Source organism: Tachypleus tridentatus, chromosome 11, assembly GCF_004210375.1.
Source record: "Tachypleus tridentatus isolate NWPU-2018 chromosome 11, ASM421037v1, whole genome shotgun sequence".
Taxonomy (NCBI): Eukaryota; Metazoa; Arthropoda; class Merostomata; order Xiphosura; family Limulidae; genus Tachypleus; species Tachypleus tridentatus.
Window position 1 is genome coordinate 41,391,837 of NC_134835.1, and position 19,790 is coordinate 41,411,626.

General features: G+C 31.2%; 1 protein-coding gene across 12 annotated transcripts in view; it reads right to left on the reverse strand.

Annotated features, from left to right (window-relative positions):
* Positions 1-5,347: 5,347 nt before the first annotated feature.
* LOC143232015 (uncharacterized) overlaps positions 5,348-19,790 on the reverse strand; it is a 65,081-nt gene continuing 50,638 nt past the window's right edge. For 10 of the 12 annotated variants that reach the window (XM_076466992.1, XM_076466990.1, XM_076466984.1 and 7 more), the window contains 3 exons: positions 13,374-13,483; positions 12,829-12,930; positions 5,348-8,660 (listed from right to left, as the gene is read on the reverse strand). In XM_076466992.1, coding sequence (XP_076323107.1) covers positions 8,550-8,660; positions 12,829-12,930; positions 13,374-13,483 — 323 coding nt within the window. In that variant the 3' untranslated portion in view covers positions 5,348-8,549. Of the gene's footprint in view, positions 8,661-12,828; positions 13,055-13,373; positions 13,484-19,483; positions 19,540-19,790 lie in introns of those variants that run through there. The other 2 variants (XM_076466994.1, XM_076466995.1) reach the window with 2 other exon arrangements.

Genomic DNA, 19,790 nt, shown 5'->3' on the forward strand with positions numbered 1-19,790 from the left:
TTTAAGAATACATTGAGCAGCTGCCTCTATAATACAGTCAGTTACTGCTGCTATACAGCCATCTATTGATGGCTTATAGACGATGGAAGGATCAAGTTCTGTGAAAGCATTGAAAGAGGGCCAATTTGCTTGAGACAGCTTACACCAGGGCACGCGGGTCGGGTAGCATTGACCATGGCCAGTATCTCTCAAAATTATAAAAAAATAATCACTGCCTCATGGATTATTGTCAATCATCTCTGACAAGTGGGAGAATAGAGAAGGGGAGCAAACTGCGAGATCAATAGCAGTAAAGGACTGTCAAGCTGCATGAAAATAGGGAAAAGAAACATTATTGAAAAGAGAAAGGTTATGATCAAAGAGCATATGCTCTATAGAGCAACCACTGCTATCAATATAAGCACTTCTTCAGAGGGGATGACGTCCATTAAGTCATCCAGGATTAAACAAGGAGACGGCAACTGATCAAAAAGAGCATTAAAATCTGATTGATCATAGGTCTCTCCAACTAACAGGTAGAAAGAACAAACAGTGATGGTACGACCCAAGAAAACGAATGGCTATAATCTCCAAGGATATATTAAGTGGTAGACAGAGTGGGCACATGATGATCAACCCACAGTGCTACCCCTCTATGCATTCGTCCATCACACAGTCTGTCATTTCTGTACAGAGAAAACTGCCGAAAGGTGACTGTATCAGCAGGTTTCAGAAATGTTTTCTGTAAGGCATACATGATGGTAGGAAGCAATCAGTGCTTTGATGTCATCCAAGTATGAACGTAAACCTCGACAGTTCCATTGTATTAAGGTAGTTATTTTATTTATGTGTAGGCAAATTGGATGGAGAGCCCTTCTGTTTACGACCACGTCTTTTTTCTTTGTCTTTATTCGAGGAGGTCTGTTGACCTCCATGGGTCCTACTCTGGGTCGATTGGGCAGGTCTTTGTCATTGGAAGAGGATTCTAATGAATGACCATTTTGCATCTTGGAATGGGAGAATAAGATGAACCCGAAGAAATGCCCATACCTGGAACCAAAGGAAGTGGATTTTGGGGTTTGCTGGAATGTATGTTAGGGACAGATATGGGTGTTGGCATTGACTCGTCAACTTTTTAACTATGGAGGTCAAAAGACTTTTCATTAGGTTTGAGAACGATTCTTTTGGAGGAACAGAGAGATCCGTGTGCACTCCCACTGTAGTAGTGGAATGAAGTGCAGCAGCATACATCTGAGATGAAGTGGTGGACAGCAAGTTTCGAGCTTCAGGATGAGTAATGTTATAAATTGTTTTCAAATGCTGCACCTCTTTTTCTTCCAAAGCCATAGCAGTTGATACAATGAGGGTCCATTTCACACTCACAGACATCATGGTCCTTGCCATTGCAAAAAACACATATCAAGGAACCACGACATGATGTATTCAAGTGACCGAACCACTGACACTGGAAACATTGGAGAGGTTTTGGAATGTATGGTCTTACCTTGCAATTAAGATAACCTGTCTTGATGGTGGTAGGTGGACGTGGTGATGTAAATGTTAAAATGAGGATACTGGTCAACATCCAAATATTATCTTTGCGAGTGAAGATATGTCTCATTGCAGTACTTCCTTGGGTGGAGAAACCACCAAGAATCTCTGACTTGGGGATGTTCTTCAAATCCCTCTCAACAATAACTCCTCATGACGAATTCAAAGTAGCATGAGGCATAACTTCAACAGGTATATTCCCGATCGCCTTTGAATGCAAGGGGTGTTCACTGTGTTAAGATGTGAATGTTTCCACCAATATGTCACCAGATCAAAGCTTCTTTACTGACTTTTCGAGAGCCAGCAAGTCCCTCCTTAATGAAAAAGGGAGACATCTGGCCTAAATGTTTGTCTGAAAGAGAATGTAGTATAAGAAAATGAGGTATAGGTATTACAGATGTTGAAGATTGCTGCTCAGAATCTTCAAGATGTTGTCATTTACCTATGAAGTGTTTTTCACTATTTTATTTAAGTTTTTGTTTGGAGGATCCATAATAAAAAGAATATTTTGGTGCCCATTGACTCCACCCACCATGGAACCCTACGAGTCCCCCAAACAAGGATGCTGTAGCAATGCCAGGGTTTCATGAGCACTATACTCAAACACCAGCATCAGATAAAATACCAACAACACCTATTGAGAACATCCAACATGGGTACTTGGGCGATCCTAGCCCAACTAGACCAACCAATTGACCCTAGAGGGCCACTCCTAGGCTGCTCATGTACAGGAATTCAAGGCAAAAGTGGTGTGTTAGGGTTGGATCCCTCAACTACCAAGAACTTCTCCTTCCCTTCACGCGTTGCCACGCACGGCAAACACGTGAGTGGACGTTCAGATCCCATAGGAGGTAAACTGAAAGAATAGAACCTTCCCTTGGAGGTTCCCTCATCACGTACAAGAATCCACACTGAGGGATAAGAACACAGGAGCTCCTGGTTACTGAAACGACAGTAAAACAAATGAAAACAATAGTGAGGGAACTATCTAATACCAAATATGAGACAGAAAAGAATGAAAAGAGACACCACAAATAGCAGGCCCAGTACCTGATTTCAGTTGAGCAGTGGTCCAAGAAGCCATCAGGAAAATTAAAATAGGCAAGGTGGAGGTTCATTAAAGACTGTCGTTGAGATAATCAAGGCATTAAGAGATGATGGAGCCAAGTATCCATGAACTGTTGAGGAACACTTGGAGGGAAAAGGAGATATCGACAGAACAGAAGCAGGTGCCTATAAGCAGAAAGATGCTCTCTACTGTGAAAATTATAAATTAATAAATACTGGTGAAGCACTTGCTGAAAGTTAAAGAAAAATTGCTGGAAAAGAGGATAAGGGATTTGTTTGTTTTGAATTTTGCACAAAGCTACTAAAGGGAAGGTGGCTACTCATTACCACCCATTACCATCTTTTGGGCTACTCTTTTACCAACGAATAGTGGGATTGACCGTAACATTATAACGCCCACACGGCTGAAAGGGCGAACATGTTTGGTGCGACGGAAATTCGAACCCGCAACCCTCAGATTACAAATCGAATGCCTTAACCCAGCTGGTCGTGCCGGGCATTTTTGAGGATGAGGGAAGTCACAGACATTGACAAAACACAGTTTGGGTTTGAGCCTAAGAGAAACAATAGACAATCTTTATTTATGTAACAGTACCTTAAAGTAAACAAAATGTTATACCATGCATTTGTAGATTTGGAGATAAATGTATGAAAGGATGCCACAAGAATTAATGTTAGTACTTCCAAAAGAAGGGGGTGCTAGAGAAACTGATCAGAGTAATGAGATTTACAATAATCAAATAAAGTAACCACAGTCATCTATGATATTTGGCTACCAAAAGTACTGCAAGCCAAAGTGGTCTCTGTGGAGCCAAGACTTGGACACTGAAGAAGGAAGCTTTATTGATAAGGACAGAAACAATAATGCTGAGAGAGCTAATGGAAATGTTGCTGCAAGAGAAGAAAACAAGAAAATGGCAAGAGTTTGTAGAATTGAGGAAAAGGCAAAAGAAGTGAGAAGACTGGTTGGTTGAGTTGGCATTTTATGGTGCAAAGCAACTAGGCTGTTTGTGCCAAACATCCAGAAAAAGTTAAGTAAAATAAAATTAAAATTCATAAAAAGGTAAAACAAAACAAAGTTTAACTTTTGAATTAAAAACTTAAATAGCATTAAATCCTATTTTTATATCTAGTTTACAGCAGTAAGAGAGAAAGAAATGAGAAGAACAAGCAATTCGGAGAGCATCATGGATTACAGCAATTAGCAAAAGAAGATGGGGAAAGCCAGTGAAATAGTGATAAGATAAAATTAAAAAGAGGTGTATGGGAATGGAATTACAGATGAACTGACAATGAATAAAGATGACTGGAAGAGTGCAACACATGTTAAAAATGGCAACCCTTGCTAAATGGATAAAGACAAAGAAGAAAACTTTGTTTTATCAAGTCTAGATTAATAGTTCTCAATCTGTGGTCCATATTAAAGTTCAACAATCATGAAAAATAAGTGACAGGAAAGTATATAGAACTTATAATGAACTACAAACAAAAATGTTTGAGAACACTAGTTTAGATATTTTTAAAAAAATATTTATACAGGATTAGCTGCCTCTAAACAATGATTACCAATACCAAGGAATTTCATTTCTGGCATCAGACATAAACTGGCTACATTTTCACTGTTGCTTCATTAGTTTTGTAAAGATAGAATTTGGCAAAATTTACGAGATATGTTAATTAGTCATTAAAGTCAAAATTCTGAATTTGGTTATTGGTATTTTTTTTGTACAGTGTTGAATTAAGTTTATAAATAAATATATATTGAAATTAATAAATCATCAGAGCGTATGGTACATATTTTTGAAGACACAGAAAATGTAACACCAAGTTAAATCCAAACCACCACCCTGCTAACCTGTCATGGTTGACATGAAGATTTCTATTGCACTTGTTAATTTCAAAACCAATTATGTGAAAGCTGAAGCTTGCATAATTGTATTTGAAAAACATATGTTTAAAGCACTTCTCAGATCTTGATTAGATTTTTAGTTTAGTAACATTTACAAGAATCTAATAATGGTGCTACCCTTAATACTTCTATGAATTATAGTTTCTTCTAAATATAACTATTACTAATTAATTTATAATTTCTCAAGCAATACAAAGTATTTAAGTTCTTAAACCAAAATGATTAGTACATGCCTGATGAAACTTTGTAACCCTTCTTGTTATTTTTCAACATGAATCATCATTTAATATTTTACTCTGTTTTATGTGAGTTTACATCATACAACCATTTTAGATTTAAAGGTGTCCTTACAATTTATTTAAAAGATTTTGCTTTTGTGACAAAACTGATAATTTCTCCATTTTTGTAATAAATGCTCAAGTATAAAAAAACCCATAAAATTCACATATTTGATTATCAAGTGAAAAAGAAAAACTGAGAACATTTTCATACAGGTAACCTCTTTACTTCCTAATTGAAGGAGAAGGTAACACAAATAGCAATATATAAAACTGATGTCTGATCGTTGTTTTATTTAAATTACCCTGTTATCACCAATACTACACACTACTAAAGATATTCTGTTTTTAATTGCATTCTGCACTCATTGCCTAGTGTCAGAATTCACTACTGACTGTAATCTAATTTATCAAGTCTGCAGAAAATGAACTTGGTTATTGTTTCTAGAAATAGTCAATGATTCAATCTCCTTATATACGTATGTATGTATATACATACTACACTATTACATTCTTTCAAACATTTCACAAATTTCTGAATAAATTAAATGCACACTCAAACTTTGAAATAACACTAAGGTTTATTACCATGTTGCTGAAATTTTATTAAGGAAACCAACAAATTCGAAGCTACTACCTTCTTTAATTATCTCAATGACAGTAGTTTGATGCCCCTTACAGCTAGTGTTTTCACTTGAATATTTTCACTAAACAGCAAAAGTTGCCAGGTTATATCCTTTGACACAATATTCATGAAAAATGCAAAGATACCATTAATGAGAAATACATATTAAAACAGTGGTTTTTTGCAGTGCATGTTTTTTATATAAAATTATCTGACAATCCAACACTAAATACAACAACAAACCATGTAACAGGCAGTGAAATTCTCATATAGTTGTAACTTTTCAACTGTTTTTTTTTTATTATTCAGCAGTTTCATTGAAACATCCATACCTGACTATGTATGTACAGGATGAGGAGTATTATAACCAAGGCAACAACTGTACACTTTAACAACATATCCGTTATATTTAAAATCCTCTTGAAACACACTGCCTTATTAACATAACCAGAATACCTAAACCCAAAATTATAAAATAAAATCTAACTGAAATGAACAAAATTCAAAGTTAAATTAATTTCTAAATTGGTAAGAATGTACTAAAAAACAGTGAACAATGGGAAATAACCTTTTACTAGCATTTAAAGCATTTAAAGAAATCAATTTATTTTTGTCAGCCACTACCAAAACCTAGTTTCAGACATAGTAAACCTAATATGGAACTAGTTCCAAATAAGAACAATTGAGACATAAATCAAACATACCCTTTTATTTTAATTTTATATTAGGGAATTGTTCCACAATAATATTTTTTAATCTATTTTAATCATGAATAAAGCTGATATTTCTTATATTTAGTAAAAGCAAAGTTACACTGATTTTATCAAACAGTTCAATTTTTTTTATATTTACATAACACTGATTTGGTGTAAAATTTAGAACACAGTTACTAACATAACTGCTACTTTTTATTCAATAGCAAATGTATGCACACCCTTTGGTTCCAATAGTGAAATACTTAAATTTAGTTTCAAAGGTAATTTCATCAAAGAGAAGTCAAGACATATGCTACAAAATGACTATAGCATATAAATCTCAAAACAATACATGAACAATAATATTTTACACATCTACAACAAAGGTGACAACAAAGAATGTGGAAGTTTTTCTGTCAAGTTATATTTTACTCTTAGAAAATAATTTTTTTAACAAAAGAAACAGAGAAACCCTGACTGTAATGCAGACTAAGAATAAAAAAGTTAATTTCATATTTTATCTAAATTTTAATTTTTAAGACAGGAGAATCTGTGGTTTACAGAAAGATAGATATAAAAATATGAAGAGTATAGATCTATTTATAAGATCTAAGTACTTAGAATAACCAATTTCTAAAATAAAATCACACATATGATGTATTCGGTCTCTAATCATTTACCAATGAAACTTCTACTGGTGGAAACATGCATAAACTATGTATTTTGTCTAGCTGTTAAAACTTTTATAGTTTGCTATAAAGTTATAAAACACAATAAATGCTGGAAATGTTCAAATACTTCTAAGAATTAAGCCAGTGTGTGAAGTGTGTAATAACCATATGGTTTTAATGCTAAAAAAAAAGAAACTTGTATATGAAAGGAAATTTACCTAACTAAAGCAAGTATGAATCTAAAATTTTTTTATTTTGTTCTGATAAAAACCTTCGTTGGCATATATTCAATCAAACTATATAGTTCTCTAAAACTGTAAATACAATTACAACAGTTTCAAAAACCAAAAAAACTACAGACTTTATTTAACTTTTAAGATAGATGTATAAATATCCACTTGAAGTTGTTAAATAACTTCAAAGTCAAACAAACTCTTACCCACCAACGTTTTGGATCACCATTAAAGTGTGCTGTTAAAAAAACAATCCCAACTAAACAGTATGTCGATTTTTATTAGACAAAAAAAATTGATTTTAAATTTTTCTTTTAATATGTATTCTGTTAACATTTGTACAGAGAACAAAATTTTAGTTAAAAATAATTAATTTTTAAAAAGTAGTTTCATTTTTTATCACTATTATGGACAAATTTGAAACATGATTGTCAATCAAGTGAATACAACATAATACAACACTAAAGCTGACCCCACATCTGAGGTGCATCAATATGAACAAATTAAAAACAAAGTAACAGGAGAAACTGTCAAAAGAAGAGAGGGCAGAGACACTTGTGACCATTTTTTTTTATAATGAAAAAGCACTAATATTTTGGTATTTATCTTTAAATATAGTAAAACTCCATTTCAATGAATTGTTAAAAGAAACAAATCACTGCAAAAATGTAGAACAAAATTGTTTAATCCCAATATATCTTTTGCTACACTGGTGTCACCCTAAGTTTTGAATTTTGAATAATATAACAGGAAAACACTTCTTAGTTTTGAGCACATTAACAATTTTTTTTCAGCGTATAACAAAATTCTTTGACTTAATAATATTCTTCCAACATATGAGGCTTCAGTTCAAATTATCAATCAAAATTGCTTTAAAGAAAGTACTCTACAACATGCTGTTGTTCAAACATATCAGAAACTAATACTCATAAAATAATTAGGTTACATTTTATCATGTATTCAGTATGTCAAAACATAATGAAAATACCTAACCAGAGAGTTAATTTTTTTGTAATTTACTGAAAAAAAAAAATCACTGGAAATATATTATCTTCAAACTGCATTCCTGTTCCATCTCTTAATATGGCTTTTATACAATAAAGGGCTAATACGTACTTCCAAGCCATATGTTCTTATGTGTTCATCAACTGAAAAATCCACTGTTGTATTAGGGAAAATGCCATGTGTAGCTTTTACAGCAACAGTTAAGGATTTTGTAATGAACACAAAAATCTCAATCAAGAATACACAACTGTTCTTGATGTAAAAGAAGAAAACAGCATTTGAATTTCAATGAATTCAATATTTTCATCTTACTTCAATCACCAAATGATGATGTCAATTCTATGAACACCTCAAATATTTATAAATTATAGGTGCTTGGTGAGACATTGATAGTAGTAGTTAAAAACACATTACCGGCCAGAAACTATGTGAAGTGTAATGTATAAAACACCTAGCTTATAGCTATTTACCATCAGTCATTATTTCAAGTACACGTTTATTTTCTAATACTCTTTATATACTAGATACAACCACTTTATCGATGTCTATGTCTCCCACCAAAGTTGAAACTTGCTCTTGCAGAATGATGTGAACTATGGTGTTTATTTCGATGGTGCAAGTCCCCATGACGATGTTTATTTGATTTCTGAAATACATTAATTATTATGAATAAATACCACTTTTTATTATTATTTTTTTATTAAGGCATAGACAATAAACCACACACAACTTAAACAACAAAGTTATTACTATTAATGAGTTTCTCGTTTACTTGAAACAATATACACGAGTCAAAACACTTAGTCACTCAAATTTTTTTCTTGAATATCTTGAGAAAGGTACAAGTGGTGAAACTGCAGCCAAAAGGTATCAAGACATATGCATCATTGTTCTGTTGAACAAAGCAAGAAACTCTTCCAAATGTTGCATACCATTGCATGCTAAACTCCATAAGCTTGCAACTTACAAGATATTGCTAACTCTTGACTAGATTCAGGAAAATTTTTGTATGCACGTGAAATGTAAGATATGTCTCAAGTAAAGCTGATGTCTTGGCCATAAAAATACACCAGATCTGGTAGGACATATTTGGGAACTAACAAACTATTTATTGTTTACAAAAGTCCTCAGGGTTAATCCAACTAAATTGATACTGCACTGTGGAAGCTACTCCATATAAAAAATTAATAGTTGGCATCTTAATCCATTTGTGACAGGCTTAGTATAATATATAGAATTTCTTGCACACACTGGAACAAATTAAGTATTTATTATCTAACTTTTGATCAAATATGAATAACTTCACAATATTTGGAACACTTATTTATTAAAGGTTGCAAATGTTTTGTACATAAAAAGTCAGATTTTTTAATGAAGAACTTTTACTATAAATTTGCTTGTGAAAATAAAGTCTGTTTTGTTATTAGTCTGAGTACAAAGATATCTTCATTTTATGATTAAAAAATTACTCCTTGTCTCAAAAATCTCAAACATTATTTTTGCAATCTCTAAAATCTCCTAACTACATTTCAAACATTTTTAAAATTAAACTTTATATTTTGTCTCATATTTTTACCCTAACCATGTGGGGTCTGTTACCAACCTTATAACTGCCATGAAAAATATTAGGAAATAAATATAAATTATGCTTTTTTTCTTTCTAGAATTACTAAAGATTATAACTCAAAAATACAAATGTTTTGTCTATATGGCTAAGTCTCATAACATTATATATATATATCTATATTAACCTTCCACTCATTCCAATCTAATATTACAGAACTTGCACTGATTAGGTGTATATGCACTCATGTTATTGTATCCAGCAAGATAAAAACTAGCCTTTAGTCTTTACAAAATTACCCTGTCTTGACTGTTTTAGTAAACTAGTATTTTATAATAGTCAAATTTCAATTATTATACATGATATATATTACTATATAGAAATAAGTTAACTTATTTTTCTTAAATTATAGACTATTAAATAAACAAGTAAAGCAAAGAATTGTCTCTTCTAGCTATAACCCATATACTTGACTGTTGCTTGATGTAAGTTGCTGAGCCTATCAAAATTTCACACATAGAAGATATGAAACAAATTTTTTTTTGTTTTATATATATATACTTGAATAATAAAAAAGTCATAAATTACTATACTGATGCCACAGAATTCCACTACAATTTATCAAGCTTAGAAACTAAGTTGTATTTAAGTCTAAAAAAATATGAAATTTTGAGCAGACTAAAGACACAACCTACCTATTTGAAATCTTGGTTTTAAATAACAAAAAGGCTTTTAACACATTAAAATATCTGAGAAAACCACTATGGGGACATTCTAAGCTGTCGACTGGTTATTTACATGCCATATATACTGAAGTGTAAGGGACAATTTCTAAAAATGGAAAGAGCTGAAAAGGGCCGCTGTGTTTGATTCAATACATAAGCTCATACACATCAATCACAAAATGATGATGTACATTCTATGAACACCTAAGACATTTATAAAAATGAAAAGATGAGGTTCTAAGTTTATATTCTAGTTTGTCAATATTGGTAATTCAAGATTTTGATTCGTACAAAACTATAGACTTAGTACTTTGACATTACAAACATTTAATTTTAACCACTGCTGCATGCAACATACCATGTGACTCACAAAAACAGATATTTAGGTGTATTCTATTAATATTTACTTTTAAATTAAGAAATTAATTGATGTATAATATGAAAATGTGAATTATAATGTATATTGACAAAAATTCATAAAATAGTAGTTCAATACAATTTTGAATGCAAGTTGATAAACATAATGATATGGCCTTTGATCTATGATCCATCACAATAGAATTAACTTATTTTAATCAAAGTTATTATTCTCCCTTAGACCCCTCAGGGAGTATCAGAAGGAAGTTGGCATTCAAACACCCATGACACTGCCAGGGTTCATAGGTCAGTTGCTCTGATACCTTATGTACTAATCTATTTGATCTATACCAAAATTCAAACACATACTAAGGGAAGCTTGTACACTTTTTTTTTTTTAATCTCTCTTCAGAAATGATACAAGGGGGTGGGATCAAAGTTTTAAATTTTGATCTGGTCATCCTTCTTGCTCTTCAGAGGTTCTTATTTTTCCCATGCACTGAATGGATACATCAGCCAGTAAAGCAACAAAGCCATGTGGCAGTTTGGCTTTACAGTATGATAAAATGTTTAATCCATAACAAGGTCTACATCAAAGTTAAATAGCTTTAAAAGAAAGAAAATTCCATCAGTATATACAAATGGTTGATGGTGTTATATTAAAATGATTTTGAATATACAAAACAGCAACTCCTGTGATAACTACAGGTGCTATAGACCAATGGAAAAACAGCATTTCTAAGAACACACTCTAGAAACTTTTGGCATTTCATAGATAGTGTGATAAGGAAGGGTAAGTAAGAGCCACTTCCAACGCAATATATTAATATACTCCTTTCATAAAGATTAGTTCAGATCAATGATACTTAATTTTCAATCTGGTTATATTCATTATACTTAATGGGATTAAAAGTTAGGAATTTGAATAAACTTAGGAAATCAGAACAAACTCCAGAATGAGACCTGCAACAAATTGTACTCTAGCTTTGTTAATTAAAGTGTAGCATCTTATAGAAGATGAGAATCCACAAAGATAAAGCTCATTTATAGTCACTCAAATGCTCCAGGTATCAATGTGCACTAAATAATTAAGTAGGGTATCTGGAAACAAGACCAATAGGGTATGGGTTCAGAAAGGTATGATTTCCAGTTACACCTTCTGTTTAGCTGTTTCAGACTTCAAGCAGGTGGAGATTGAAATAAGTATTCTTGTTTGTTTTTGAATTTCGTGCAAGCTAATGATAACTATCTGTACTAGCCATCCCTAATTTAGCAGTGTAAGACTAGAGAGAAGGCAGCTAGTCATCACTACTCACTGCCAACTCTTGAGCTACTCTTTTAACAATGAACAGTAGGACTACTGACCATCATATTATAATTTCCCCACAGCTGAAAGGGTGAGCATGTTTGGTGTGATGGGGATTCGAACCTGCAGCCTTCAGATTACGAGTCAAGCACCTTATCGACTTGGCCATGCTGGGCCCAGTATTCATGCTCTTCCCTAAGAAGCTATAGATGTGAAATCACTGGACATAGTGTCTACAGATTTCTTTGTGATCAAACTACTAAAATGGGCACAGAAAATTCATCAAGCTCATTCATTAAATGGATTAAGAAAAGAAAAAGGGAGAATACTGCAATTTGGACATTACAAATGTTTGAATTAAAACTACAATGCAGGGATATTATCAAGCTGCATGGTGTCTGACAAAGCATGACCAGAAGTGGCAAGGCTCCAAAAATTGTACTCATACAACACTCTTAACCCTTTGTGATTATGAACGGTTTTCTGAAAATTAAGTCTAATTTAGAAGCTTCAATTCAAATGTTTTTCTCTAAAACTTTTCAAAAATGATTAAGTATCAATGCCTATGTTTTTCTACCTACATCTGGCTAATCTGAGACTTATGAGCAGTTAAATGGAGTTTATAAAAGATCAAAAATAAATTTAAAAATCAGACACAACAATCTACTTATTTATTAAAATTTACTTAAGAAATTTACCTCTATCAATAATTACTAGATGAAGAAGTTACACAGTTTAAAAGAGTGCAATATGAAATACATGCACTAAGCCAATGTCAGTTTCATTTTCCAACAAAAACAAGTAAAAGATGACTTGCAAAATTTATAAGCATGTTAATGTGAAAATATAAAAGTAAACTTACAGAGGAATGATGATCTTTCCTTTCTCTTTTATGATTGTACAGCTTCTGGAATGGGTTGGAGGAGGAAAATGTAGTCTCATAATGTTTCTTCACTTTCTTCGTCTACAAAATACAAAGAGACAACTTCGTACTTCCTAATGTTACAGTGAAACTATGTGGTTGAGTGTCTCACAACAGATGGAACATTATCATGCCACTGTATTAGCTGGTGGTCAAGCAGTGAAGTCTTAAATAATTAAAAACAAAACAAAATATTTTTAATGAGAAATGTTTTCCTACTTCCAGTTTAAAGCATGGCACTGACTGAAGTATGATGACTTGTAATTTTGTCAATTAAATATTTAATATATATAATTGAAAACCAGACCACAAGTATGATGATGAAAACACTAATAAAATACTGTAGCATACAAAGTTCATTCTGCCAGATCACAATCAGTTAAATCATTGAAAGCTAGTTGAGGAATTTGTTTTTATAAAATATTCATTTTATTTTACATGAATTGGAAATGATGGTTCTACACTTATTCTTCTGTAAAACTAACCTTTCCCTTGTCATATTCTTCATCATAAGTGTCTGAATTCTGTTGTTTTTGTCTGGCTTCACTTTGAGAGATTTGATCAAGATGACTTGTATTTCCGTCCCATGATTTCACTGAAAGAAAAAAATTTTTCAACAAAGAGACATTGACATTGTTTTTAAACTACAGAAACTGAAACTGTCACTTATCACTATGATATCAAAACAATGTACATTTGAAGCTATTATAATGATGTAATAATGAAAACAAGAATAAGAGAAAAAATTAAAGATATATATCATGAGATGAGTATATCTGAAACTTTTGTGAACAGGAAATTCCACAAACTTTTAACAAAACATAGTGAACTGCATCCTGCAAACTGAGCACCTGTAAAAAGAGAGTGCTGCAGTAATGAAACCTTTGAAGAGGGGGTTGAATACATTAATACATCACATTAAAACAATTTTGAAGCATCACTATAGCAAACTCAATGTCACATCTGGTTATGCTTTGTCTGATTAACAAACATCTTACATAAGAGTTTTTTATTGTAAAAGTCTTCACTTAACACAGTGATATCTAAAGTATGTTCCTCTATACTGGATTTCCACTATTCATCTAGTGTGCAAGGATGACAGTTTCCTAACAGCTGTTTTAACAGTCAGATCACACTTGAATACAAAGATGCTGCATCTGATGACTTAACTGCATGAGATGTGTGATGGTTGAATGAATATGTAGTAGAAGCAGTTGGAGTATATTTACTTGTTTCTCTTTTACAGATGGAGATCCTTGTATAGATGAATGACCTTTTCTACTGAATTGCTTTTATGGACCCTCACCAGTTGCAAGATGTCACACTTCACTTAGCATAACTGTAGCGTGACATGTTGCAGATCTATTTCAGAATGATCCTGGTTCTCTAAATTGATCCTCATTCTTTTGTTTACCAATGGTGTTAAGTACAAGGAATATCCCCATCTTGGAAATTCTAAGTACATTATCTCAATACACCTTTATAATAAAAAAGTATGAATGTTTTGCATTTTAAAGGGCTGTTATGTAAGCTTCCCAAACATTTACAAAATGTAGTTCTGACACATTCTGTTCCACCAGGACTTTATGCCAGTTGTGGTTCTCACAACTTCACAATTTGCATATTCAAAATTTTTAAAATATAATCTTCTTAACCCTGTAGCAGTTAACAATGGTTTGTAAAAAGTGGGTAAGCAAAGTCTTACACTTTACCCTAACACAAAACAGAAGACCATCCTAATATTGAAATATAGGAATAGTTTGTTTTTTTTTCAAAGTTTTTCCACAGAATTCTTTGCCAAGTACAAGGAGAACAAGCTCTCCCCTAACAGAAAAAACACCATGAATATTTATAGGTAAGGTGTGTACCAATTAAGATTTTCTTGGTTGATATTGACAGCTAATAATTACCCAACTATATTTGCCAATACCAGTATTTATTATTAGTGCAGGTTAGGTACTCTAACCTATTGACACAAATCCAAATTAACCTATAGGTGATTTTTTTTGTCATGTTGCATATATAACAAAATTCACAAACAGCTACTTGGAACATTTAGTTCAGAAAAAGAATAAAACAAACAGTCAAAGATATTAAAAAAAAAAACTACATGAGTGCTTCACAAAACACTTAGCAATATAAATACACACACACCCACACATACCTTAATTTTTGAATTTTAGCTTTCCTCAGTTTACACACGTAACCATAATTATTACTTTCACCAAAAATTGTCAAACTATACAATACTTTTATAAAATTCAGCTTCTAGCTTCAAAACTCAACAGAAATGAGGAGGTTACTATATCCAGCATAATTATGTAACCCCAAACTCTGTGCACTGTATCAGCCACAATCACACTGGAATTTTTTGGTTTTTTTTAACAAAAATGTAGTAAAAGTTAAGTATTATTTCATATGACATTAAAAATATCTTAGTAATTTTTTTAAAAACAGTCTAATTATTGAAGAGTTGCTTCAAAGTCCAAATGTTTAGAAACTAACCTAAACACATAACTGACTGTTCTAACAACTTTAATTTTACCAAGATCATATTTGGAACACTTGACAACATTAAAACTGATGACCTTTATCAAATGGCACACAGCAATGGTGAAAGTGTGTAATGATAGTCACTTTGACTATCATATGAAATTTGAGCAGAAAGCATCATATCATTCTGTATCACAAGCAGAAGTACTGATGTACATCACTGACCAAAAAAAAACCAAAAATGGTTATTAGCCAATAATGAAATATTTTGTTATATCACAGACAGGACAACAGCCTAGTGCATCCCTATTTTCAGGTACTATTTTGTCTTTATAAGAAAAGCTTTATTTTACTTCAAATGCATTATCTCAAATATCTTGCACATTATAAAACACTAAAGCAATATTTTGACCATTTTAGGTGTCTTTAGTAACTCAAAATTTAATTAGTATCTTATAGCTGGCGGTAACAAATGGTTAATTTTGTAGAATATTGACAATAACTACACAAAAAACTTTTGAAAAATTCTGCTGTCACATACAACAATAATCTTTCTTAATGTTTATTTCATATCTTTTATTTTTTCAAATACACATGTACACATAACTAACTTAAATGTAAAGAATAAAAAAGAACAAGTCCTAATCCAAACACTTATCCTAACTCTTCACATTAATTATTTCTTCACAATTTCTAAATAATACTAAATCATAAAAAACACACATTGATTAAAGTATAACTAAAATACAACATTACCATACATCTGGAGAAAATATTTTTTGTAAATAAACAGCATTATTTTTATAATCATATGTTTATATATACTTTTAAATACATATGAAATACATAGTAATTCCAGGTATAAATTTTGTTTGTTTTGCCAAAGTGCACAAAGTACACAGAAAACATTACATAAAATAATCTGTTCTATTTTCAACTATAATTATTATTATTTTAAAAATACAAGAATTTTTTTTTAATTATTAGGACTTTATAACACACAGTATTAAGCAGAATGAAATATTTTCCAGCCCTAAACCTTTCACATTTTAATAGAGCAATCTGGTGAACATATGATAAATGAGAAATTACACATTTTGATAACTAAGCAGAAATGGAACTTGTAACCATTAATACTTCATTCCTAGAAACTGTGTAATCAATGAACATTATTTGGACTGCTGTAATTTTATAATAAAGATCAAAATGTATTTAAAATAGCACCTGAACTGTTTGTCATTGCCAATTAATACTACTTCTATGAAATAAACAAACAAAAAAAACATTAAGTACACCTTCAAGTGAGTAGAGCTCATTGTTTCAACATCCAAGTAACAGCAACAATGAACTGATTCAATATTAAGTCATCAAGAAGAAATATATACTAGGAAAAATATTTCCTCCAGGTACAATGAGAAACTGCTCATTATGGGTTTTAAAAAGCTTTAAATTTATCTTCTAGTAAGATTATCTCAGATTAATTTGACTGTTAACAGAATTTCAAGTACTACTATCCATTTTATATTCAATACTAATTTCAATACAAATTGCCTATAATTTCTCAAGAGCAACAATTTTTCCCATCACCAGTTGCTTACACTCCAAACAAGAATGCATTGTCCATTTGAACACAGTAAATTAATTGAGAATTTTGCAATATTTGGAGACTGCAGCAATAACTCGCAATTCTACATGAAAACTTTTACTAACCCAGGATGTTTCTTACACGTCTTAGAATAAAGGGAAGCTGTTGGTGGGATGGAAAAGATAAACATCATTCATGATAGTTTTTCTGTACAGTGTTTGTTGGGAAAATGTTGAATTGTCTAAGATAAGCAGAGTTGTGTAATGACTGCTTGTCTGTAAGAAACAGTTGGTCTTTTCTTGTCCAAATATGATTGTAAAAATCTTACACGTGTAAGAAGTTCCTTACTACACACTAACCACTTCAGGTCATTAACAAAATATGATTATTCCTGAAATTTAGAAAAACTAAATTTCTTTATTAACTGGATTCACACAAGATACCCACTATATTTTATAAATTTGAATCAGGTGGTCACATTATAAACATTTTGTACAGTGTTATCATATACTGGATCACTACTTTTAGTTTAAAAATATACATTAAATAATTCCAAGGTTTACACAGGCTAATTAAAAAAAAAAAAATCCAGGACCAAAATGCCAAAAGGCCTAATTTACTGATTTTAACAAAATGTGAACTCAATCAAAATTAAGTAATTAATGTTTTATATAAAAATGCAACACCAGATGAAATGTTCTAACAATAATGTATAGTGAAATGATACCCAACCACACACACAAACACAAAGAGAAATATAAAAAAAAACAGGATATTAAATAAATGACCACACAATGCTAACAAATTCTCTGTCATTCACAGTCCTATGAATATGCTTTAACATTTCTCATTTTCAGTTTACTAGACAGAGATAAAGCATTAAGTCTCATCCAAATACTGTGATTTGGCTGGAGCTAAAATCTATTCTAGCATGGAACCAAAGTAAAAAAACAAATAATATTTACTGGACATAATATTTTAAGTTATAAACAAGACAGAAAGTCAACTTGTACCTCACAAGCTGCTGAACATACATTATAACATGTCATGTTATCAACCATGCAGAAATTCACATTCATATTTTTACTGAGAGGTTAATGTTGTTGCATGTATTAACAATGTTACAACATATCTTGTAGTTTTTCCACACAATTTCATTATTTAAATTTTTTTCTCATTTTATTGGTGGAATTCCACTTAATAAAGAACTGTAAACTTCATGGGTTAATAAAACATTTATGTTTCAAAGTAATGCTTAGCCTGTAACTCTCATTAAATGATATTTACAACAACAGTTGCTTAATTTGTTGTCCTTGTTACTACTATTTGTAACAATCATCACACAGAATGACAAGTGAAATCATGAACTATTTTTAAAGAATATTATCTATTTCAAATCTGAAAACAAAACAAATAAAAACACACACAGATAAATAATATTTATAGCAAATAGTTTGTGACAGGACTCAAAATGTCACTAAATATCTCAGCCTGAACTAATAACTGAAAATAACAGGTGACTTAAAGTATACACTGACAGGCTCTCCGTAATGGCAAATGTTTGATTATTTCATTCGCAGCAGTTAAGTGCATGACATTCATTCTATCATACTGTTGTTGTTTGGAGCGTTTTTTTCTCTCTTTCTCTTTATTGACAAATTTTACACAGTTACTTATGAAAAATCTGAGTTAGAAATATTTATTATTTTTAAAGCATTTATACCATATATGGAATTTGAAAAATTTGAAAATATGGATGTTCTTTATTCAATCAACAATTTCATGGTTTTAGTTTCAATCAACACTTGTTCAGCTGTAAATAGAAGTACAAAGTTCAAAGTTCTTAAAATTAAGAAATAAATTAACATCAGCTTTTTTTGTTCCATTTTTTGAAGATTTTAACACTTTGATGTTTTTATGTTTAAAGTATCTCAATTTTTATTTATTCAACACTATACTTACTATAATGTTATAGTAAATTATTTATTGTTTATGTTATTGCACTATGTTACTGGATAACATGTGATAACTACTTCCCCTTACACAAATTGTTCAAAAAATGTAATACTGTAGGCATGAATTGAAATTCAGAGATAAAAAGAAATATATAAAAATATAAAACATAATTCATTAGGAAGTTTAACTTTATTATAATTTTTAAAAATTCAATAATGTTTGATGCAGCAGAGAAAGTTTAATCTGTCCAGACACATTTTTAAAGTCTTTTGTATTATGTTTTGTAGTATGAATACTATGTCACAGAGTACTGTTAGATTATATTTACCTAATATATAACAGTGTAAATTTTACATTTCATTATGTAATTCTTTCATGTCTGGATGGGTGCAGTTCATCCTAAGGGCAAAACTGCACAACTGAATTAAAAAATTACAGAAAATAAACTCATGGTATTTTTACACTCATTACAAATAAATCAAAATTTTAGGTTTGAAATTCATTCAATAAAAAGTGTTTCTTTACTTTTAAGTGCATAAAAATAAAATGCTTCAAACAAACCAGAAAATCATTAGTGTTTGTACATTTTCTGAGCATAAATAGGCACTTGCAGTCCCCTTGTGAAGAGAAATGTATACAAGTGAATATCAAAATGGCTTTAAAACTCATAAGATATAATACACAAAACCTTCCAATTGACAATTTTAAAGAATCAGTTCAATTAAAATTTTGGTGTGGTAAAAACATTACTTTAACTGTCTGCCATTGATTATAAAATATAAAAATTAGTAATTAGAATCTTGTATAAAGGAAAGCATTTTAAACTACTTCTTAAAATGTATATTACATGAAATCTTTCAAAATGACA